At 20.1% G+C, this 24,774-nt stretch overlaps 2 protein-coding genes across 12 annotated transcripts; one reads left to right on the top strand and one right to left on the bottom strand.

Annotated features, from left to right (window-relative positions):
- Positions 1 to 3,461: 3,461 nt before the first annotated feature.
- Positions 3,462 to 6,471, bottom strand: LOC122713699 (O-phosphoseryl-tRNA(Sec) selenium transferase). Its single transcript, XM_043934408.1, has 6 exons — positions 6,336 to 6,471; positions 5,351 to 5,541; positions 4,882 to 5,155; positions 4,422 to 4,797; positions 3,833 to 4,329; positions 3,462 to 3,748 (listed from the first exon to the last, which is right to left on the bottom strand). Exons 2-6 carry the CDS (start codon positions 5,462 to 5,464, stop codon positions 3,483 to 3,485), a joined length of 1,527 nt encoding a protein of 508 aa, XP_043790343.1. The 5' UTR covers positions 5,465 to 5,541; positions 6,336 to 6,471; the 3' UTR covers positions 3,462 to 3,482.
- LOC122713697 (cytosolic purine 5'-nucleotidase) lies at positions 6,428 to 23,891 on the top strand. Of its 11 annotated transcripts, none has more exons than XM_043934395.1 (11): positions 6,428 to 6,749; positions 8,522 to 8,631; positions 21,297 to 21,370; positions 21,466 to 21,679; positions 21,763 to 22,186; positions 22,275 to 22,431; positions 22,540 to 22,780; positions 22,845 to 23,082; positions 23,180 to 23,296; positions 23,400 to 23,528; positions 23,832 to 23,891. In XM_043934395.1, exons 1-11 carry the CDS (start codon positions 6,570 to 6,572, stop codon positions 23,880 to 23,882), a joined length of 1,935 nt encoding a protein of 644 aa, XP_043790330.1. In that variant the 5' UTR covers positions 6,428 to 6,569; the 3' UTR covers positions 23,883 to 23,891. The 11 variants fall into 11 exon arrangements, with proteins under 11 accessions (XP_043790330.1, XP_043790333.1, XP_043790331.1 ...); XM_043934400.1 differs by lacking the exon at positions 6,428 to 6,749 and adding an exon at positions 6,839 to 6,857; XM_043934399.1 differs by lacking the exon at positions 6,428 to 6,749 and adding an exon at positions 7,683 to 7,827.
- The last annotated feature ends 883 nt before the right edge of the window (positions 23,892 to 24,774 follow it).

Raw genomic sequence — 24,774 nt, 5'->3', positions numbered from 1 at the left:
TATTCATACAGGTTATATTTGACCACGAATTTTATCATATATTAAATAAAGATTGGAAAATGAAAAACATGTTAAAGAAGCTATGCAAACAGATAAAGCTATTACATAATTTCATTAATTTTATCAACGAATGATAAAATGATTTCAATACAAATTTAAAAATAATATTACAAATTATTTATAAATTAAATTGTGTATTTTAATATAATATTGTGTATTTTAATATATTAATTTTATTTCTATTAATACAATTAAATATTAATAAATTCATCAAATTATAAAATATTATATTAAATAAATATAATATTATAATTAATATAATATGCATATTGTATTATAATATTATGAATTAAATAAAACTATTTTATTTTTATTTATCCAATAGTTAAATATATTACAAATAAAACATAAACTATCAGATGATAATTATACTGGAGAGGAGCTTATAATTATACTGTTTATAGTCGTGTGTGTATATATATATATATATATATATATACTTTTCGTTAGTAATATATAATACTACTATATTGGAATGTTGTTTAAATTTTCAAATGGAAATATTTAATATTAATTTCATAAGTTTAATTTAATAGCAATTTTTTTTTAAATAACATTACTTTCCATTTTCTAATTTCTATCTAAATTTTAAATAAATATAGTATATGTGTAAAATGGTTAGATAATAGAATGCATTATGATCGGAAGAATTTAATATTGGGATTAGCGAATACTTTGTATATAAGTTAAGACGCATGTAATTTGTTTACTTTTAGTATGTTAAACATTTTATATATATGTATATTTGTTCTTAAAAATGTTGTTAAAACAATATTATATATACAATATTAGCAATGTAGAGATTTTCTTTAAATACTAAGAGTAAACAATAAAATATTTTTTTAAAGATAATTCAAGTAAAACTTTGAATAATTATTTTCTCTTAGTTTACAACATATATTCGATAAAATATTTCACAGCCAATAGTATACATTAACTGCAACTTAAAAGAATAATAAATAGAGCTTATTTAATTATTATATATCATTGTGTTTATAATACTCTGTTTTAATGGTGAAACATTTTTACCAAATAATATATTTATTATATTTATTTTCTATAATAATATTATCTAAAATTAAAAAGATATAAATAACAAAATAATTAAAAAATGTTGATAAAGTATATTGTTATAAAAATCGTTATATAAAAGTATGTAACTTGATCTTTTATTATAAAATTTTGTTATAAAATTATAATATAGAAAAGTAATAAAATAAATTAAAATATTCATTAGAATTAATATTTAAAAAAACCATAATATAAAAATCAAAAACATTTATATGTACATAGGAATTTCATTAGCATAAAGTACAATATTAAAGTACAATGAACTATTCTATAATATTTTTTATAATTCTTATTATGTTACTTTTTTTATTAATAATTTTATAACAATAATAATACATTCTACATTAGTGTATATAATTCACCCTGAACAACAACAACAATTCTGTTATAATTTTCTAATTCAAAAATTATTTTTTTCTTTTCTCTGAAAATTATTTAAAATTTATTTGTAAATTAATAAATATTATTTCTTTATTTCTAACCAAGAATAATAACAATGCAAATTTTTTTTTTTGATTATTTTCCTGCAAATTTAACAATCTAAATAATTTATTAATTATTTTTGTACATTACATTGCTTTTCTCTGAGCTAATATTAATATATTGTTAACAAACATACTATATTGTTAATATTTACATAATAGGATCTAATCAATATGATTTTATAACAATTAAAATATATATTTTATAAGCATTTAAAAAAAAATAATTATAAATAATAATTTTTAAACATAAATAACATTTTTACATTAATAACAATAATAGTTTTAATTTAAATAATTATCACAAATATTTAAATGTTTTTAAATTTTGTTCTTTAATTTTTGTTAACTTTTATTATATTTGTTGAATATTGTACTGAATGTTAATTGACTTATCTTATTATATTTGATGTAATATATATATTAAAAATATTAAGAAATAATTGTGACACAGAGTAATTTATCCAAAAGTGAATTTTCAAAGTACATGCTTTTCTTAATATGCATATATAAATTATTATATATGCAATATAAATGCACATAAAAATGCACATAAAAAAATGATTGTGTTTAGCAATATAATATGTTTAAATTTGCTGATTTGTTTTATGGGTTCATTATTTTTTTAAAAATATAAAGTTAATACTGCTTATTTTTGTATAAGAAATTGTAATTAATAATAACGTATATATATATATAGATATATAAAATGTTGTTTACAAATTAATATTTGTATAATAACAAAAAATTGAAAATCATAAACAATATGTTTATATCTGTATTTAATTTACAGATTTTAGATTTTAGAGTATTTCTTTTTTATATATAGTGCTTCTAATTTTTGTACACACTTCCTATAATAGTGTGATTAAGCAAGTACTCTATCTATTATAAATCTCTCTTTACAAGTAATAACATATCTATATGACCATTGATAGAATTATATTATTTTTAAATGAAAATAAACTTATTATATTATTTTAATTTCCTAATATAAATAAATTATTTTAAAAAATGAAAACCTGTGATATATTGTTTAAAATATAAAGTAATAATTACTAAAATATATATATGATATTGGATAAAACTATTAAAATAATTTTAATGATGTTAATTATTCATATAACTAAAATTATCTGAAATAATATTAAAAATATTCAAAATAATATTTATAAAATATGTTTAAAAAAAATATATTTATAGAAAAATATTTTTAAATATAAATTAATAAAATCTAATTTTATTTAAATCTCATCCAATATTACATAAAATGAAAATAAAAATTAATAAATATTGCTCAATATTTATTTTAAGCAAATATTTGATACTGTTTAAAAAGTGATTATGTATACAAAAAAGTAATATAGAATCTTGACCAACGTTTACCATTTAATATCTTTAAATGAACATATAGAATATACTAACATTTTTTCTTTGAAAATTAATATTTTAAATATTCTGATGTTAATATTGTTTATATGGAATTTTTTTATTTTATTTTATGACAATTGACAATATTACAACGCAAGAGGACAGGCGAATCAACACATTTTACTGTTGCATATCTCTTTAAAATATATTTTCATATATATTTTCACTTAAATTTTTAATTTGCAAACAATTTAAAAATATTTACATAAATTCTTAATAGTTAATTTCATCTAAAGAAAAATTAAATTATTAATAAATTATATTTTAGATATAAATTTCAAATAAATAAATAAATATTAAATAACATAAATATTTATTTAAATAAAAAATAAAAATACCACATTTTCTTTAGAAATATGCAACATGTATTAAGTGTAAGTAATAATTTACTTACAAATTAATGTACTGATTCGACTGACCAGTTGCGTTGATTACAGTTCATTTTCTCAAACTATCCTTACTACTTGCTCGGCTAGTTGAAGCTGTACTAGATTCTCCAGGACCACCAGTACCTCCTGCATCTCCATTAATACTGGATCCAGCAAGAGATGCTGTTGGTGTAACTGGAGCTGAGCGTCTTCTTACTTTAGTCAAAGCTTTATCTAATCGTTGTATAAACATATCCACATCTGATTTCTTCATACCTAAAGCTGCAGCAGCAGTTAAATATGGTACTGGATAATTACTATTATGTGCTCCCCAACCTGATTTAAATGAAATGAATAAGAAATATAATGAATTTCAAACTGCTATTCAAATATACTAGTCACATATTTTTGGTCACATACCTTCAAATTTATGTGAAACAATATGTTTAGATTCTGTTGTTGTTATTACTCTTGTACCACTAACATTGCGAAGAAATAACATCAAACCTAACATTGTAACTTGCTTATTATCATGCTGATGACTTAAACATTGAAGAGTCATCCCTATTGATATAGGATTTCCTTTAGTATCTAGCAACCTTTCATCATGTCTTGCTGCTAATTTTCCAAGTTCTTCTTTTAAATATGAATACATTTCTTTACGTTGTGTTATTAATTGTTTATAACCTGTCATTCCTAAGCTTAATAATGTTATCATTACATCCATAATAGAGCTAGCGCTTGCACGACCTGGATACATTTTTGATATGCGATCTAAAAGATTTTTGTCAAATGAACCAATAATTGCACCACCAACTGGCACTAGAAAGTTTTTATCTGTGCTTTGAACAAAAGCATCAACACGACCCTTACGCGATGCTTCTTGTATTAGATGCATACATCTTGTACTCTGTAAACTGTAAAAGAATACTTTTTCAGTTTTTATTATTAATAAAAGAATATTTTTTTCTATATAAAATATTTAAAAAAATTATTTATATGAACATACCCATATGCATTATTTATTAAATGAGGAATGTTATATTGTGTACAAAGTGCTGCAATAGAATCAACAGAATCACATGCTCTAGGTGCAAAGCAACTAGTTGTTGTGAGCACACAAGCAACACTTTCACCTAAAGCTGCCATTTGAGATTCAAGTCTTTGCATATCTGTCTTCAATTCATCTCCAATTATTTTAGTTTCAATAACGATTGGTTCTAATCCAGCTGTGATTATTGATTTAAAACTTGATTTTTGATCAATTCTAGGCCATAAAACATATTTAGCTCGTGGTCTATCCTGTTTAAATGTTAACATACATAACACCAAGCTCATACCAGTAGCCATTGGTGATAAAAAACAACCTGCTATACTTTTTACACCTATAATAAAAAATAATATTCAATATTAGATAAAATTCTATAATCAGATAAAATTATTAAAGAGTTTAAATATATTAATCTTACCCATATATCGAATAACTTCAAGTACTAAAGCATTTGTTAATTTATACATCAAACTACTTCCTGCGGCTTTTGGTTGTACTTCTTCTAAATCACTTGATCTACCTATACCATGACCCATTCGAAAATGTCGCCTTGCAACAATGTTTGATATAATTCTTGCTTCACGTTCTCCAACACTACAATTAGAAGGAAAATTGTTGCTATCCATTTGTGATAAATCTGAGAGAAAAGCTTCTATTGTTGCGTCATCCCAACCCTCTTCTGGCCATTTTTGCTGTTTTAAGAAAATGTTTATTAATATTTATTATTTATATATTATTATATAATTATATAGTATATTATATTATAATTATTAATATATATAATTATTAATTATTAATATAAAATATAAAATAAAATAAAATAGAGATACAATATAGTAGATAAAATAGAATTAATAATTTTATATAAATTTTAAATAAAATCTTACATGTTCAATAAAATGTCTTATAAGATTTTCACGTGCTTTTTTTGCATTTAGACCTTGTTGTACATATGTTGAAGGAATAAGTCTTTCAGCCAAACTGAATGCTTGATTATTCATTTTCTTGATTTTTTTTTAACTTTTTCAAATATTTAGGCCACAAATATTAGGAAGTTTGATGTCTTAGCACAGCATTGCTTTTAATAATTAATATTAAATTGTTAGAATATTTATTGAGTTACAAATAATAGGAATGAAATGTTCACTAAATAATATAAAAAAATGATATATATTTTTATGAAAGTGTTGCTCTTTAATATACAATGCTAACATAAATATTTAATATATATTTATAATAATATATAATATTGATTTCTTAATTATATTATATTTTAATTAAATATATCATTTAATGATTAATTTTCATAAACAAAAATATTGAAGAAAATAAAACACAAATTTTTTACATAAAAATGAAATTTATTAGAATATTAAATATATAAATACAAAAAATTATTCATCACATAACATAAAAATTAATTACAAACAAAACAATAATATAAGTATTTAACTTAAAAAAATATTGATTACATTTATATATCAATAAAATACTTACAATATAATATTATATAATTTTATAAAATATCATTAAAAATTAACTGTTTGAAAATATGATTTGAAAATATATTTAAAATAGTTAACAACACATAAATATATTTTTTGTTTGCTTATAAAAATTTAACATAAATTTAACATAAAACTGATATATAGGTTATATATTTTTATTAATATTTGGAATAATTTTTATGAAAGTAAAAAAGAAATATAAACAATTATAACATCAATAATTATATAAAATAGTAAATAAATAAACCAATTGTTTTGAATATTGATACAATTTTATGAAATTGCTTAAAAAACAATAGAATAAAAAAAATGGGTTGGGCTACGATGTAATTTGTGACGATGCATTAATGTGACCATGCTCTACCTGACGCATTCCAAAGACTCCGAGCCATAATTTTATACGTGCATTCAACGAAATCGAATAAATATACACACGACTTGTATTGTGGACATTCGGAATTGTCAGCAAGCAGATTGTTAGGTTATGTCGTATCGAGGTCACTTAAATCGGATTAATTTTACGCAATAGAGAGGATGCAATGTAATTGTTTGATCAGAAGGATCTCAGCACTGCGTTTCAATTATCGTTAGTTATACGATGTGTACTGCGGACGCGTGGAGAATTGCAAAAACTACGAATTACGAGATTTTACCTCGAATTATGGCATTCAGACGACAACGGACGGACGGGTTACACACGGCGCTACGAACGAATTCGTCCGTTGTCTTTGCAGGTCAAAACGATTCGTGTGCAACTTACAATTCAACTATCCAGCAGGTGCATCATTTATTAATAATCATGTATCTTCTTCCTTGTTCCCATTGAAATCATCGATCATCATATACTGATATGAAAAATGGAAACGTAGCGCAGAACGATTTTTAAGTATGTTGTGTATATTCTATAAATTTTTGCAATAATTTAAAATTATTAATATATTATATAACATTATATATATATATATTTTTTAATATTTTTCTTTATATTTTTGTAAAATATTTATTACTTTTTTTATTTGATTATTTTAATATTTTAAGTTAATAATTTTAATATTTTATAGTTTAAGTATATATAATTTATAATATGAAAATAGTTTATAGCAATATCATAAAGATAAAAATAGTAATAAAATATTTTTTTGTGTAAATTATTTAATTATTAAGTTATTTTATTTATTAATTATTGTTATTTAAATTAAACATTTTTTTTAATATTTGTATTGATTTTGTAATATTTTGTATATATTTTGTAATAGTTTTGTAATGTTTTATATTTAATTCTTTCTAAATTTTATGTAATTAAAGTTTAGTTTTTATAAAAACATTTAAATATTTTGATTTGGCGCCATTACATTTTTTTAATTATAAATAGTTTTCATGAATATCAATTAATTTAATATAAATTTTTATTATTAATAGATAGTTTGAAATAGTAAAAATTTATTTATTTTTATTTTAGTTGTATCCTGTATGCTATTTTGCAAAAATATTTTTATTAATTACATGTATCATAATAATTATTTAATTATTTATATATTCTATTGTATTGTTAAATTATTTATTGTATAAAGAAAAAATTATTTTATTATATTAAAGTAAAATACATATTTAATTTATATTTCTGTGCTATGATATTTACAATTTATCAGTTCGAATAAAGTTAATCATATGTCATAAATATTCAATAAATCAGAATTAGTATAGGAATATTTCAGGTTTCTGCATTGGCATACCTGTGTGCAAGTTACACTATTCAATGAATAGAACTTCGTGCGCGGTATAGTTTGCATTATGCCAATAGTGTTGGATTAGTACTCGAATGACAGGTTATCACATCGTATCGATATTAAACTTAAGTAAGAAAAATATTTTTAATTTATCTATCTATATTTGTATAAAAAATTGAATATATTATTAAAAATTTAATTACTAAATAAGTTTTTTTATATTTCCGATAACGGAATTGGATTAACAAATATGATATCTATGGTTGAATAATTTTTTTTGGTATTTTTTATAACTTGCATAAATATTTTTTGTGATGACTTTTATTTTTATATTTCTGCATTAATAAATAATTTAATAACTGAAAATTGATATTTTCAGCTATTATATATATATTATGTATTTTTATAAATTTTTGTAAAAAACAATATGATTGATAATTATGATACTATTCAATATTATATATATTAATTTATAATTTATTTTCATTATTTCTATTATAATTAAATGCATTTTTTGTTATTTTTAATATATTTATTATAACTTTTTTAATGTATTTTTTAATGTATTTATTATAATTTTTTATATAGTGTCTTTTATGACATAAATGTTTATTGCAGTTGAAAAGTAATAATTTCAGTTATGATGATTCAAATTTATTCAAAGATTTTTAATTATAATATTCTATTATAATAATACTATTAAAATTAAATCAAAATTTCTTAAATAACAAACAATAGATAAAAATTTATTGAGATTAATGATGATAAAAATTTAAAAAAATTGTTTTGAAAAATTAATAAGTCCTTTTTCATTTTTTTTCAGTTAATCATGGAATTGGAAAATTGTAATTCTCATGGAGATCATGTTTCTACTACACTTCAACATGAAAATGATAGTGGAAATAAAAAATGGTATCGACAAGCTAGTCAAAGGTTAGTGAAATTAATCAAATAATTTTTTATCAATTATTTGTGTATTTAATAAATGATAAAAATTTGTTAATACAACTTAAATAAAAAATTTTTAAAAAAGAATCAAGATAGAATAATTTACTTAAAATATATAAATAATCAATTTTATATCTAAATTTTACTTATAAATTATGATAAAAAAAATTATTTTTACTTCATATAATTATAATATAATAATTAATCTATACATATAATTATATCTATATATAATAATATATATATAGATATTTATTTACTTTCATTTGTCATCATTAATTATCTAAGTTTAATAATTAAAAGAAATTTAATTATTTAAATATTGTTTAATCATTGAGCAATAAATGTGGTAAAAAATATAAGTATAATACTGAATTCTATAATTATTAATATTATTATATAATTCAAGTACTTTTATTCTAATATCATACGAGTTGTCTAAATCACAAAATTTTACGATATTTACAAAATCGTCAAGGCTGTATGAATAGTCTGCACACTTAGAAATAGTTCGATTATATTATTCGAAAATAACTGGTTCAATTTTATACATATGTTTCTATTGCGATCGTGAATGCTATAAATTTTTATAAGCAAATTTGATATGTATTAATGTATTTCTCTATAATATTCTCGTTTCGACATAAAAATTGATTAGAATTGTTTGAAAATATTATATACAATATTTTTTTTATACTTGTTTAATTTATGTTATCGAAATTTAAATAAGCATCTATTAGAACATCTTATTGATAATAATAAGTTTTCTATTTTATTATAAAAGTTTTTTATTATAAAAATTATTGAATTACTTAACAAAAGGCTAACATTTAAAAATTGAAAAATTTCTTTTCTATTTTTTTTTATTTTATTTAAGTAATAACGTTAAGTATTTCTTCTATTTATTTTCGAATATTGATTAATGTCAATATCTTTTTAAAATGCATATAGTGTTTTATAGAAAATTTTTATGAAGCATTATTTTAATTTTGAATGAATAATGTGCAACTTATATTACAATTTATATAATATCTTATATAAAATTATAACAAAATGTATCTTAAACAAAATTATATTAAATTAAATTATATAAAAAAAAATATATTTAATTATAATTATATTAATAATATAATTAATTATATTTAATGTTTTTTATTTTATAATAAAAAGTGATAAAATAATTTAAACGATAAATTATTAAAATTTTAAAGAGTCTTATATAATTTATTAATCTATTGATTGAGAATCAAATTTGAAAAAATCAATTTTTCAAATTTTTTATTTCCTTTTTTCTTCTACTATTTAAATAATAAAAGAAGATTATTTTATTTTCATTCGATTATTATAAGTTTCTGTGTATACTTTTCCTTTTAGCTTCCTATCATCGTTATACGAATGACCCTAACAGCCTTCTTATCTTTGTTATTATTCTCGCCATATTTTGTTATTTGCTTGCATGTAACGTAGCTGAAAATTTTCATTGTGCTCATTACATCGTTGTCATTCACACTAATCAGTTAATGTAAATAACTTTGTTCTCTTTCTCTGTTTTTTTTTTTTTCGAATTGTCTTGTGATCGATTTCCAACAATTCAATCGACGCGTTATGAGCCGTGAAAATGTGGTTGATGTATCGAACAAAACTGGTAATTCTTTTCTGTTTTTATTCATTAATATTCGTTTCTCTTATTGAACTTACATGTACAGTGTAACATACTGCACTTTCTATTGAATGATAAAATATAATATATTATTAATATTTTAATTAAAAAAACGTATGTTTGTATTAATAATTTGTTAAATTTAGATTTCATAAAATTTCAATCTTCAGCGATTTATATTTTTTCATTTTTTACATTATTAATTTTTTTTTATATGAATAGAATTTTAAATAGAGGAAGAATTGTCATTAATGTAAATCAGATTTTTTTTATAGTATTTTTATAATTTTACACTTTTGTTCTACGATAGTTTGTTTAATCAGTAACCAGCGGTTTCGAATGTTCTCGAGCAGGGTATAAAGTCCGGTTCCCGGATGAATCAAACATCTTTTATGAAGAACCTTTTCATCGATCGATGGTTTGCTTTTCTTTAAATCACAGTATAACAATAACCAACAATCATAACGAACAAGATTTGGATAGTTACAATGAGGGTGGCCACGGCATACAAATAGATAAGCGTGAATTAGGTCACAGGTAAATTTTTTTTATTTTGATGATTCATTATTTGAAATATATAATGATTTATTTAAGATTATATTATTATTTGAATTTTATCAAAACAAAATTTTTATTAATGATACTAATGACTATTACACAATGATTATCACAATTGTTTAAAGATTTTAAAGATTTTCTTGGTAAAATTGTTAAATATTTATGAGAGAACAAATCTCTCTGTGTCTGTCTGTCTGTCTGTCTGTCTCTCTCTGTCTGTCTGTCTCTCTCTGTCTGTCTGTCTCTGTCTGTCTGTCTCTCTCTGTCTGTCTCTCTGTCTGTCTGTCTCTCTGTCTCTCTCTCTCTCTCTCTCTCTCTCTCTCTCTTTCTTTTCCTCCTCCTTCATTCTTCTTTTTCTCCCTCCCATAAGTGTGATAATAATGCGCGCATGCGTATCTGCAATTATTTGTAGTCGCAATCACCTATAAGATGTTTAAACAAATGTTAATAATTTTTAGAATATAAAAATCTTAACATGTTTTCATTTATTAATTTTTATTTATATATATATAGATAGAAGAGATATTTTTCATTTATAATCTATATTTTACATATATAGTTTCTTCTTACTGCAATGCAGATATTAACTCTAAATTATAAAATAGTCTATAGTATCTCTATAAATTTTTAAACAAGATATCATTATTTTCAAATCATAATAATTTCAATCATAATACATTAAAATCATAATAATTAAAATTTTTCCATCATCAGTTGAAAAAATTTCTGAAATATATAATAAGAATTATTAAAATATAATATTAATTAATTTTATATATCAATATGATACATAAAAATTCCTTGTCTTAAGTTATTTTTTTATCAATCTCAAAGTATTTGATATATACACACACATATATATATATATAAACAGATTATTTATTATTATTATCTATCTTTCTTATTGTTCGCAATGAAATTTATGAAATTTATTCGAATTCCATATTTTATCTAAAAATTTCCTTTGTTCCTTATGTTCCTTATTATATCCAATATGTTCATTTGGTCTTCAATAATGATATCATTCGGTTCGAATCAATTATTTTATTGCACATGATCCTTCATTTTAATTTTTAATAATTCACAAATTTGAAATAGAAAAAGTTGAGTTTTGCAAATCAATCAATCAATCAAAAATTAAATAATATGATGAAATATTTATTAAATTTTATTTAATAATATTTAATTGCAATTTTGCCAATATATTTCAAATGCTATTACTCATGTATTTTTTATATATTTTATATTTAAAACAATTGGTAATGTATCATATAAGATTTAAAAAGATTGATATAAATATTTAAAAAACTATCACACGAAATATTTATTGAAGATATAAAAATGGAAATTGATTGATTAAAAATTAAATGAGAAAAGAGATTTAAAAATATAAAGGAAATAATTGATAATATAATATCTTTAATCTCGATTATAAAAATAAAATGTTAATTTTAATTAAGTTTCAGATAATATTTGGTAGAAATATGATAAAAATTTGAAAAGGAGATTTGAAGTTTAAATAATATTCATTGAAACAAAGAAAAAACAGTCCTTTTCGTATAATGTTTTATATATTAGTTCTTCGACTATGTTAAAATTTTCTTTTTGTATCGTGACTTATATTAGTTCTTCGAATATATTACAAATGTAAACATATACATATAGAAGAAAGAAATTTTCATATATTTTTTGTAAACTGTTAAGTTAATTCTCAAAATATGATGTCTGAATCAAAAATGATCCACTGATAGATTCGAACTTAAATATTTTAATTTTTGTGTTATTTAATTAATATTATTAATTCATTGATATTATCATTAAGTTAACTGGTTTAAAAATAACACAGCTACAGATCGCAAGGGATAAACGTTAATTCGTACACAGTTAATTCGTATATCTTTGAAGAATTATTCTAAAGGACAAAACAAACACAAAATTAAGGATATAAAAATTTCAATCTTATTTCTTAATATAAAAACAATTGCATTCTTAATATAAAAATTTGTATTAGATAAATCTATATTAGATAAAAATGAAATGTAATAAAGATAAAACTACTTCATTCTATCTTCATTTCGCTTCTAACGTAAACTTCAATTAATTGTAATTTAATAAATATTTATTTTTTATATATTAACTTTTGTGTTTGTTTTAATCTTTACTATCAATCCGATCCTACAATGTGGAATATGTAGTTGAATCAAATTTTTGTGATTAGTATTATAATACAGCAGTTTTATTATTTTTCATTGAATATGAAAACATTTTGACAAATCCATATTACAATGATTTTGTATAAAGAATTTAAATAAATTTGTTTGTTTAGTTTGTATGACTTATTTATTAATCATTTGGATTTTTTGAAATTATATTTCTTGAGTTATTCAAAAGTTTTACTTATGCGTTGTCATGCGTCTGCTGTAAATTATAAATGATTCATGATAGTCAACAAAAATAAAAGTTTCAAACAAAAAAAAAATATTACTAGTGAACCTATATATTAAATAATTCGCAATGAAATTTATGAAATTTATTCGAATTCCATATTCCATTATTAAATATTTAATTAAACAGTTAAAAATTTATAATTTAAATTATAAATTAACTATAACTATAAATTATTAAAAATATAAATTATTAATATATTAATAATTATTAATTGTGTAATAATATAAAACATTAAGAAAAGAAATTTTAGCAATGTTTTATTTATTATTATATATTATAAATTTATAATTATATTTTTTATATAGATAATTTATGTATTTTAGAAAATCCTAAAAAATCTATCATATCATTATTATTTGTTTAAATAATAGCTTTCATTACATGATAAGATCTTGAATTAAAGAATTAATAGCGACATTTGATATAATGGCATATACAAATCATATACAGTATTTTAATTTTTTTCAATAGAAAGAAATTAAATATATTATATCATCTTAAACTTCTTTCAAATTTAATTTGTCTATTTAGATATTGAAATAATAAATAAATTTCAAGATTTGATTGATTTATTATTACTACTTATTTTATTATGTTTTAAAAAATAGATATAATGTATATCAATGTTTAAATAATCATTAACAATTACTATCTTATAATTTTTTTTAAAATTTGAAATTAAACTATAGATTTTATAAAATAATTTTAAAAATATTAGAATTATTATCATTAAAAATATCAGAAATTGGTTTAATGTCTTTTAATTATTTGTCATAAATATCAGTCCAACCAGTATAAGTTGAATTCAAATATTATAATCTCTAATGTTCGAGTTTCCAAAAATCATTTTTTAATAATTATATAATTGCTAAGAACATTTTTGAAAGTTTTTAAGAATTTCATTTTTTAATTAATATTATGAATAAATATTTTTTGGGAATCGGAAATAATTTAACTTTCAATGGATTTTTTTTCAGTAATATTTTTTTTTGTATATTTTTATGAAATTGAAATTATAGAAGAATTTTATAAAAAAAAAGATAAGCAATAAAAATAAAAAGAAAGATTAACAAATTAAAATATTAAAAAAAAAATTTTATAAATAAAAAAACACTAAAATTGTAAGAAAAACATTAAAATTTAAAATTGATCTTTAAATTGAAAGGATATTTTGGTGAAAAAATAAAATTTTTTATATCATAAATATTTATATTATCTAAATATAATAATAAATATTACAAATCTAAATATAAATTATCGAAATTCAAGTGCAATTTATTTAAAAAAAATTCATGGAAAATATTGGAAAAGAGTGATTTAAATTAAATATGATGTTTAAATTACATATGATGTTTATTGATATACGATTATTGATATCATTGAGAGCAAATCGTTACTCGAACAAAGCAAAAGGTAATGGGTAAATGCGCTTTTAGTTATGTTTAGAATTTAATTTTAGCTAGCTCTAAGTAGACGAACGTGTGCGCACGTATCAAAGTTACGATTTAAATAGTGATCTTGATTTCGAATCGTATGAAACAATTTTATTGATAACAATACTAAAAAAAAAATTTTATGATATGATATTGCGGCAATTCACTATCATAATCGTTAATTTTCTTGATTTTCTTATTTATCATTAAAATATTATGTGTTCAATGAAAGAAGCTTATTATTATTATTTTTTATTTTTATTTTGTTATATTTCATTAAGTTTTAGAATATATATAGAAATTATAGAATTATATTATAGAAATTTTTCTTCTTTTTATTCTTCTTTTTAATCTATTTATTCAATAAGTTTTATTTTCCAATAAGACGTAATTTTTTTGTTTAATTATTATCTATTCTTATTTGTATCCGAAATGAAATATCATTTTCATTATATTCCTTTTATTATATAATATTGTTTAATTGCAAATAATGTAATAAAATTTAAGATAAAGATGTTCAAGTTCTCTCTAAAAATATGCAACATTAATATAAGTTATTTGAATCTATTAAAAAATATTTCTTTTATTTTTACTAAGAAATAATTTATTTTCATGACAAGTTTTTTACGCAAATTGCTTAGATGACCTCTTTTTTATTGAATAACTTGTATACGATATAGACAATGAATAAATAGAGTGAAAGTATGAATGATATACAGCTTAATGGAAACTTATATATATATATATATATATATANTATATATATATATATATATATATATATATATATACACATAAATCTTCGTGCAATGCTTGACCGACTTAACCTAAAGTCGATAGCATGAAATAAGTAGTAAAAGAAGTTCACGTTAGAACAATTAAAAATTGCACTAAATTGCATTAAATTTTTAGTTTTTATAGTGGTCACAAATCTTGTTTAATTTCTTTCAAATTCGAATATATATGCGAGGATTCATTTTTCTATTATTTTGATAGAATATATTGAATTTTCTCATTTTGTTTTATGTAAAAAATTCATGTCCTTTAATATTAATAATTGTGAATATACTTTATCATATGCTGATAAATAAAAAACTGGAACTTTTCTTGAAAATATAGAGAAAATTAAATATGATTATCTATATTCTACATATATGGATAGAAATTTTAATAAAAATTAAATTGTATCTATAAACGAAATACAAGTTAAAATGGCTCACAATATATCGCATAAGTGTGGTAACAAATGTACAACATTTATACTATATATTTTATTTGTTTAATAAAATAAAATTATTAATAAAATTTGATTTCAATAGAATAAAGTACATGACTAATATCTATCATGACTGGATTATAAATATGTAAAAATTATTTATTTATTTATATAATCTGCAAAAATTATTGATAATATATAGGCGAAATAATACTCATAAATTATTATCTGATTTTAAATCGTAAATATAAAAAATTTATATATATTCGTAATTAAAATATTCATAATAAATATATGTAATTTTTTCAATTTTTTTTGTAAATATTCATTATTTTATTATTTCATTATTTTGATATTATTTTTTTATATATTATTCCACTTCTTAAATTTTATTATTATTTCTAATTATAAATATTTAGCTTAATAAATAAAAGTTTTATGATATGACACTTGAAGACTTAGAAATTATATAATTAACAAAAAATGATATAATTAATTAACAAAATTTTGAAAACATTTATAATACTAAATAGAAGTATAAGTCTACTCTTGAAAATAAAATAACTTTCTTTGGACTTTCAAATTACTTAAATTTTCTCGAGAAATTAAAAGAATTAATTTATTTATATATGATATATAAAAAAATTTTAAAAAAGTTGCAATTGATCGGAATTATGAAGAAAATACTAAATGTTGCATTTTATTACTTTCTTATCTAAAATAAAAATTAAAAAGATAAATTTGAACTGATTGAGATACATGTCTTGTATGTTATATATTGAAATTTTCGAAATTAATTAGCGTTATTAGCTATCAATTACAAATAATTAATAATGAAAATAGCAAGACTTTCGTAATAAATTTTTTTTAAAAGATTTAGATTATATAGATTACATAGATATATAGATATATAGATAAAAGATTTTTCAATGTTATATTAACCAATCTTGATGAAATTTTATATATAACTAATATAATAAAATATATATTTCAATTTTTTATTGTTACTTTTTTCGTGATTTTGATTAATTGTAATTATAACTAATTATAATTTTTTAAAATTAATTTTTATACATTATGTAATAAAAAAAATTAATTTTAATTTCTAAAAAAAAATTCAATATTGATTTAATTTTAAAAAAAATTATTCTGTTTTAATTTGCATTTTCGTTCACTATTATTCATCGTCGATCATATGTATCATATGATGCCTTAAATTGACTCGAAAAATAAAAATTTTTTAAAGAATTAATTGTTAAGAAAGTTTCACGTTTGTTAAATGATATCAAATGACATGTTAATCCGAATATTTTATAGACATTTTGCATATAAATTATATTTATAATTAATTTTTTTAAATTTTTGATGATTTTTAAATAAATGAAATGAATATATTTAATTATTCAAAATTGCAAGCGATTTTACGAAATAAAATAGAAATTTTTAAGAAAAATCATACATTTACTGTAACCTATAAATTGATAATTATAGAGGAATTTTACAATTGATAAATATATAAAAATTTTGAAAAATTGAAACATACGCATATTATTTTTAACTATTTTTTAAACAAGTTTTTATCCTATATTTATTTATTTTAAATTTAATTATGCTATAATATTATATTGTAATATTATATATTATACGTTATAATGTATATATTAAAAATATTTTAAAAATAATATTATTAAGATGCAAATTATTATTATATAATAATGATAAAGAACAGTTCATAGTTCATTTCTGGCACGAATCATGCTTCATTTTATTCTCAAATATGAGGCAACGTAAATAAGTATGACCATGAAATTTTAATTACAACGACATTTAATCCTATTTTAAGCGTGTTTTTTTATACTCGTTTTCATCATTAGAAAAATATTCATATATTATAAGTAGTAACTATAGTATTATAGTACTATAGTAATGAAATGGCCTGAATTTCTGTTCTGATGAATTAATTTTTATCTACGCATATTACTATATTACTCGTTATTACGTTACTTGGTAAGTCAAGAATCAGTTGACGTTCGATCATCGAACGGATCAGATCGTAGTTTTCTGTCATGTGACTTTCATGTGCATTATATGTTTTCATTTTTATGTTAATAAAAGTGATTATTTTTTTGGTGTTTTATAAATAACAATACAATAATTCAAATATATATACAATTGTGTTTAAAGTATATTATATAATATAATATATAATCTTTCTAAAAAAAATCAGTGAATAAAAAAGATTAGGACTAATAAAATTATTAGATAATTATAATTAAATTTAATTACCTTTGAAATACAAACACTAGCAACACGGTAAACAGATACTATATAAAATGTGCATGTCGATAATATAATTGTACTATTTATATTAAAATAAAATTAATTAAGTATAAAATTTATAATAGACTTAAAATAAATCCATATGTTTATTTTGACTGATTGTTAAATCAAACTAACAAAAATTATATTAATTCATTATTAAATGCTCATTTTATTAAATAAAGTAATTTTTTTTTTAGACTTGATATTATCTGCATATTATAATATATAATTATTCTTTTTATTTCTTATTTCATTTATCAAAATTATGTAAAGTAAAATTTCTAAAAATAAAATTAGAAGAAAAAGAAATTATGATCTGAATAAATTATTAAAATTTGTTTCAATAGATTTAATAGAATATTTAATTTTTAAATTGATCATAATGTATTCTCTAAGAAATATTAAATACATCACGTCATTAAGTATATACATATACATTCTTAAATTTGAATGGAATAGAACTTTTGATCTTCAAAAGACACGTTTAATCAAGATAATATGGATAAATAGCATTAGTGAAATTAGTTGCTTTGTAGATATCGCTTGTTGGAATAATACATTCAATTCACCATTGACATTCAATATAAATTACATATCATTATATAATCTACAAATGATTAATATGTTTTTTTTACCAATTAATGATAATATTAAATTATTTTTCATTATAATATTATCAATAATGATATATGTATATTTATAATAGATATATCGATTTCGATATCATTTAAACTTGAACTTGTACTGAATTATTAAAAAAGAAATTCGCTAATTTATTCAAAAATATTTTTTTACGATAAAATTTATATTAACGTTCTTTTTAATGTTTCAATTTTTTTTTAATATACTTTTTAATACTTTTTTTTTACTGTTTATTACATATTTCATTATTTTACATTATGAAACTAATCACTGGAGTAATAAATTATTTTGATTAAAATAACTAATAATTCTTAAAGAAAATGCGTATCTTTAAAAATAAAATTGCAACAGATCTTTGATTCTTCAATTTAATAATGAAAATAAGCAATTCATTCAATATATTTTTACAAAATCAACGATTATGATTATGTCAATTTATATTTATAAATATTTTGACATACGTTTGACAAAAATCGTAGATAATAAAACAATAGCAAGAATAACAAATTAGTCATGCTACGATTAAGAAAGAAAATAAATATCGTGAAAATTGATAAAATCAAAATTAAACATCTTGTTTTCGTTTTAAATTCATTAAGCTTTCCGTATATTCATTTTATCGATTCCCATTCTATCGAAGCTGTTATTACCGACTAACAGGTACGCATATCGATCACGAGGTGCTGATGATTATTTGAAAATAGCACAAAATGTGGCTGAAGGATGTGAATGACGACGTCTTACCGGCTGCGATTTTCGTGAACTCGCGAAGCTGCGTCCAAAACGAGTAAGTTCCTCGTTTTTTCTCTTGTGTTAGAAAAAATTGATTATAATTCAGATCAGCTGATAAATTATCGCTTAAATTTCTGTCATATGCGAAATTACATAAAATTAATATATGAAAAGTAAACGTGGAATATTATTATGTCAATATCTGTTATTTATTCTTAAAATAAATCACCCGAAAATTCAATAATTAGAAATCAATTAATATTTAATATTCAGGAATTAATATCGATATCTATAAGAATCAATAGCAACATTCGATCTAATCAATTTTAGATCCATGGATAATATTGTTACGCATCTCTCTACTATTAAAAATATTCTATGTAATTAAATTTTAAAAAATTGATTTATCAATACATATTTTTCATAATATAAAAAATACTGGAACTAATATTTCAATTTTTTTTGTTGTATTAATAACTTATCATTCATTTTGATTAAATATGCAAAGTTGTTGAAATTATGAATCTGATATAAATTGATGCGATTATTGACCGGATAACATCTATCATTCTTTTCATAAATGAAACTGATGGGTATAATAAATCTTTTCCTGTCTTATTTATTCAACATAATGTATGTTATCTATTTTTATCTATTTTTATATTTTATATTTTTATATTTTTATAAATTTTATATACAAATATTATTTTCTTAAAATATAATATATAAATTTTGAATTTTTTGAATTCTAAAATTTTGAATTCTAAATTTTATATATATACTTTATATACTGACATAAACATATATTCTAACATAAACATATTTTTTTTTAAAAAGATTATAATTATATATAGGCAACATTATAGTTTTATCTTATTTTTTATATATAATAAAAAATTTACATTTTATATAAAAAAAATATTTAAAGTAATTACAATATTTATAATATTTACAATAAAAATAAACCAAATACATCAAAGTATAAAAAAAATAGAAAGATTTAATAAGATATGCGAAATACTAAATAATAAAATAATCAATGAAGAACTTTTTTTATTTTAAATAAAAAATATTTGCAATAACAATAACAATTGAAATAAAATATTCTTAACCTTTAAATATATATTCTTATTTAAACTTTAAATATAATTTTGTCTAAAAATACAAAATATTTTATTATAATATATAAAAATTTTTATTTGAAGAAAAAGATATGAATGATATGGATATGAATTTAAAAGATATAGTAAAAATTAGCGATTCCGATATAATAAAAATACCACGCGATATAATAAAGATACTATTTTTTGAAGGAGAGATTCCAGAAATATTGCTTAAAGCTCGAGAAATTGCGATAAACAGGTAATCATAGATATACTAACAAACGCAGTTTTAAAAAATTCAATTTTTTAATAAAAAAATTAGTTTCTTATATATTTTACATGAAAAAACTTTCATTTTTCTATTAATTGATAAATAATTTTTATAATTGGATTATAAAAAATTAATTAAAAATATATTTTTTATATTTTTAAAAATAAATACTTTTAATTGATTGTTTATATTTTGTTGTAAATATAATTGTGTAAAAATAGAGAAGCAAATAATTAAAATTTATTATCATTTACTTCTGTTACAGAATTTTTGTGAATCGTAGCCTTCATTTAGAAAATATCAAGTTTTATGGCTTCGACATGGATTATACTTTGGCAGGTAAATAATATTTAATTATGATAATGTGAAGTATGTAAATAGCATATTAATATTTTTATATAATTTAATAAAAAAAATTGCATAATGTATTTTAGAATATAAATCACCTGAATACGAACAATTGGGTTTCACATTGTTGAAAGATCGTCTAGTATCTCTGGGATATCCAGAAGAAATTAAAGCATTTGAGTATGATCCTAGTTTTCCGGTACGAGGACTATGGTTTGATAGTCTTTATGGAAATCTTCTTAAAGTAGATGCTTATGGAAATATCTTAGTTTGCGTTCACGGTTTCGAATTTTTGAAACAGTAAGAATAACATTTTGAATATATATCAATTATCTTATTTCTAAATTTTAAGAATATTTAAAATGTTTTTTTCTATGTTCCAGTTCACAAGTATATGAGCTTTATCCGAATAAATTTTTACAATTAGATGAATCTAGAGTATATGTGCTCAATACGTTATTCAATCTTCCCGAATCATATTTATTAGCATGTTTGATAGACTTTTTTACGAATTCACGGCAATATATACCAGATAAAACAGGGGTAAAAGAAGGAGAACTTACGATGACTTTCAAAAGCATATTCCAAGATGTTCGAAATGCTGTAGATTGGATACATCTTCACGGTAATTTAAAAACAAAAACAATGGAAAATTTAGATCTATATGTGAAGAAAGACAGGAGACTACCAATGTTTCTTAATAGGATTAGAGAAAGCGGAGCAAAAATATTTCTCTTAACAAATAGCGAGTACGTTTTTACTAATAAAATTATGACTTATCTCTTCGATTTTCCACATGGTGCAAAGGTATACATTTTAATATAAAATATAAAAAATCTATTTTTTAATAGATAATAGAGATAGAAATGAATGAGATGTATCTTTCGTTTTTAAGCCTGATGAACCTCATAGAAATTGGAAAACATATTTTGATACTATAGTAGTAGATGCTAGGAAACCACTATTTTTTGGTGAAGGTACAATTTTGCGACAAGTAGATACTAAAACTGGAGCCCTAAAACTTGGCACGCACAAAGGTCCACTCCATACAGGTAAATTTAAAGTTTTAATATATTGTTTATATATTGTAATAAAATTAATATTATGTTTTAACATAAGATCGTAATAAAATATGGATTTTATCTTTATTTCTTTTATAGGAGAAGTTTATTCAGGAGGCTCATGTGATGTATTCACCGAATTAATAGGTGCAAAAGGCAAAGACGTATTATATATTGGTGATCATATTTTCGGTGATATCTTAAAAAGTAAAAAGATTAGAGGATGGAGAACATTTTTAGTAGTACCTGAACTTGTACAAGAGCTTCACGTTTGGACCGATAAATGTCAATTATTTGCCGAGTTACAAAATTTAGATGTTATGTTAGGCGAAATGTACAAGTAAGAAAAAAATTATTATTAAAGATTAATAATAACTTTTATGAATAATATTTTTCTTCTATAGAAATTTAGATAGTAGTACAAAAGAAAAACCAGATATTTCCAAGTTACGAACATCTATAAGAGATGTTACTCACAAAATGGATTTAGCTTACGGAATGATGGGTTCATTATTTCGTAGCGGGAGTAGACAAACCTTTTTCAGTAGTCAAGTTGTAAGGTATGCTGATCTTTATGCAGCAACTTTCTTAAATCTTATATATTATCCATTCTCGTATATGTTTCGAGCTCCTGCTATGTTGGTAAGTTAATTAAAAATGTTTTCTTTTATAATTTATTAATTTTCATATTTTTTTTTTTTTTTTTGATTGAATATTTGTAATTAATTCTAATATTAAGATGCCTCATGAGAGTACAGTAGCTCATGAACAGAGATTTGTTATGGAAACACCAATGATTAGTCGATCTCGAACATCTAAGCTTAATGATGAAGAAGAAGAACAAAATAATCCTACCGTATGTAAACTCCACGAGTTTCTTTTTTGATATACATATATATATGTATATATATATATATATATGGAATGCAATTATAAATGTCAATGTTATTAATTATTAGAAAACTTTATATGTGGATTGTCCCAGTAATCAAATACCTCATGCAAGGCCTGAAACACCACGTAATGTGACGCATACACATGATGAAGACTGTAGTGATGAGGATAGTGATTCACAAAAAGCAAATCATGTAAGATCATGTACAAGGAATTCTAATTGTAAATGAATTATTTTTACTATCGTTTGTTTTGATTATATTTGTTCCTTCGCTCTCTTTTAACAATATTACAAAAGAATTGAATACAATCCTAATACATAAATATTTATGTTTAAAATTCAAATCATATAATAATAACTTTCTATTATATTTCATTCCTTTATAACAAAAATTACCAGATAACTTCCATTATATTGCATGAAATATTAATGAATTTATCCATCTTTTTTTTTTTAATAATGTAATAATATTTATATATATATATATATATTTCAGAATGAGTATAATATTTTACATGAGGATATAATATTAATACATGAAAAGTAAAATTACTATCATACAAAAATTTACAAAATGCAATATAAATTAATAAAGTAATATAAAATATATATGAAAATAATTTAGGTATTCATATACAAGTTATAAATTAATATAATATTAGAATTTAGAAATTAATCAAATAGAACATAGTTATTCATTCTTTTATATCAATAACAAATTTTTGATAAAGAATAAAGGTAATAATAAATTGACACATTAAGTATTAACATAAATAATTTTTTTTAATTATATTCAAATATAGAATTCTTACAGAAATTGGTATTCATATGAAAAATATTTACAATATAGAAAAAAAAAAAAACTAAAAAAATTGAATTTATTAATCTTGAAGAGTTGAATTTATCTTGTTATGTATTGTAAATAATAAGTATTATTATATATAATTGAAAATAATGTAAATTCAAATATTAGGATAAACTTTTTATATCAAATTTTATTCATTTTATTACTTATAATAAGATTGATATAGAAAAATTCAAAATAATGAATTATTATTAATTTTTTCTTGTATAGTTGAATGTAAAATTATATATATTTAATATCTTTTAATTTGTTAAAGATATTAGATTATTTTGAAAAAATAAAGCAATATTCCTTATATATACAAATTAAAAAAACAAAATAATTTTTATAAGTTATAAATATTAGATAGATATTTTATTTTATGATTTTAATTATAAATAAAATTTCAATTTATATTATCTGTTAATGGAATAAATATATCAACAATAATAAAAGAAATAAAAATTGTATTAAAATTGTACAATTTATTTCATTATCAATAATGTATATATCATGAAGATTGTTAAGAATTTTTGACTGCAATACAAATAAATAATTGTATTTATTTATTATACAATATATATGTATATGTATA

The sequence above is a fragment of the Apis laboriosa genome, unplaced genomic scaffold (genome assembly GCF_014066325.1).
Source record: "Apis laboriosa isolate Shangri-la unplaced genomic scaffold, ASM1406632v1 scaffold26_cov146, whole genome shotgun sequence".
Taxonomy (NCBI): Eukaryota; Metazoa; Arthropoda; class Insecta; order Hymenoptera; family Apidae; genus Apis; species Apis laboriosa.
This window is presented reverse-complemented; position numbering and strand designations above follow the sequence as displayed.

Excerpts from the sequence above, each read along its gene's own strand:
- LOC122713699 (XM_043934408.1), bottom strand. The coding sequence starts at position 5,464 with ATGAATAATCAAGCATTCAGTTTGGCTGAAAGACTTATTCCTTCAACA. Across the intron at positions 5,156-5,350 it reads TAAGACATTTTATTGAACAT|CAAAAATGGCCAGAAGAGGG; the intron begins GTAAGATTTTAT and ends TTCTTAAAACAG. Across the intron at positions 4,330-4,421 it reads TTAATAAATAATGCATATGG|TTTACAGAGTACAAGATGTA; the intron begins GTATGTTCATAT and ends ATTCTTTTACAG.
- LOC122713697 (XM_043934395.1), top strand. The coding sequence starts at position 6,570 with ATGTGTACTGCGGACGCGTGGAGAATTGCAAAAACTACGAATTACGAG. Across the intron at positions 23,083-23,179 it reads TTCGAGCTCCTGCTATGTTG|ATGCCTCATGAGAGTACAGT; the intron begins GTAAGTTAATTA and ends TCTAATATTAAG. Across the intron at positions 23,297-23,399 it reads AAGAACAAAATAATCCTACC|AAAACTTTATATGTGGATTG; the intron begins GTATGTAAACTC and ends ATTAATTATTAG.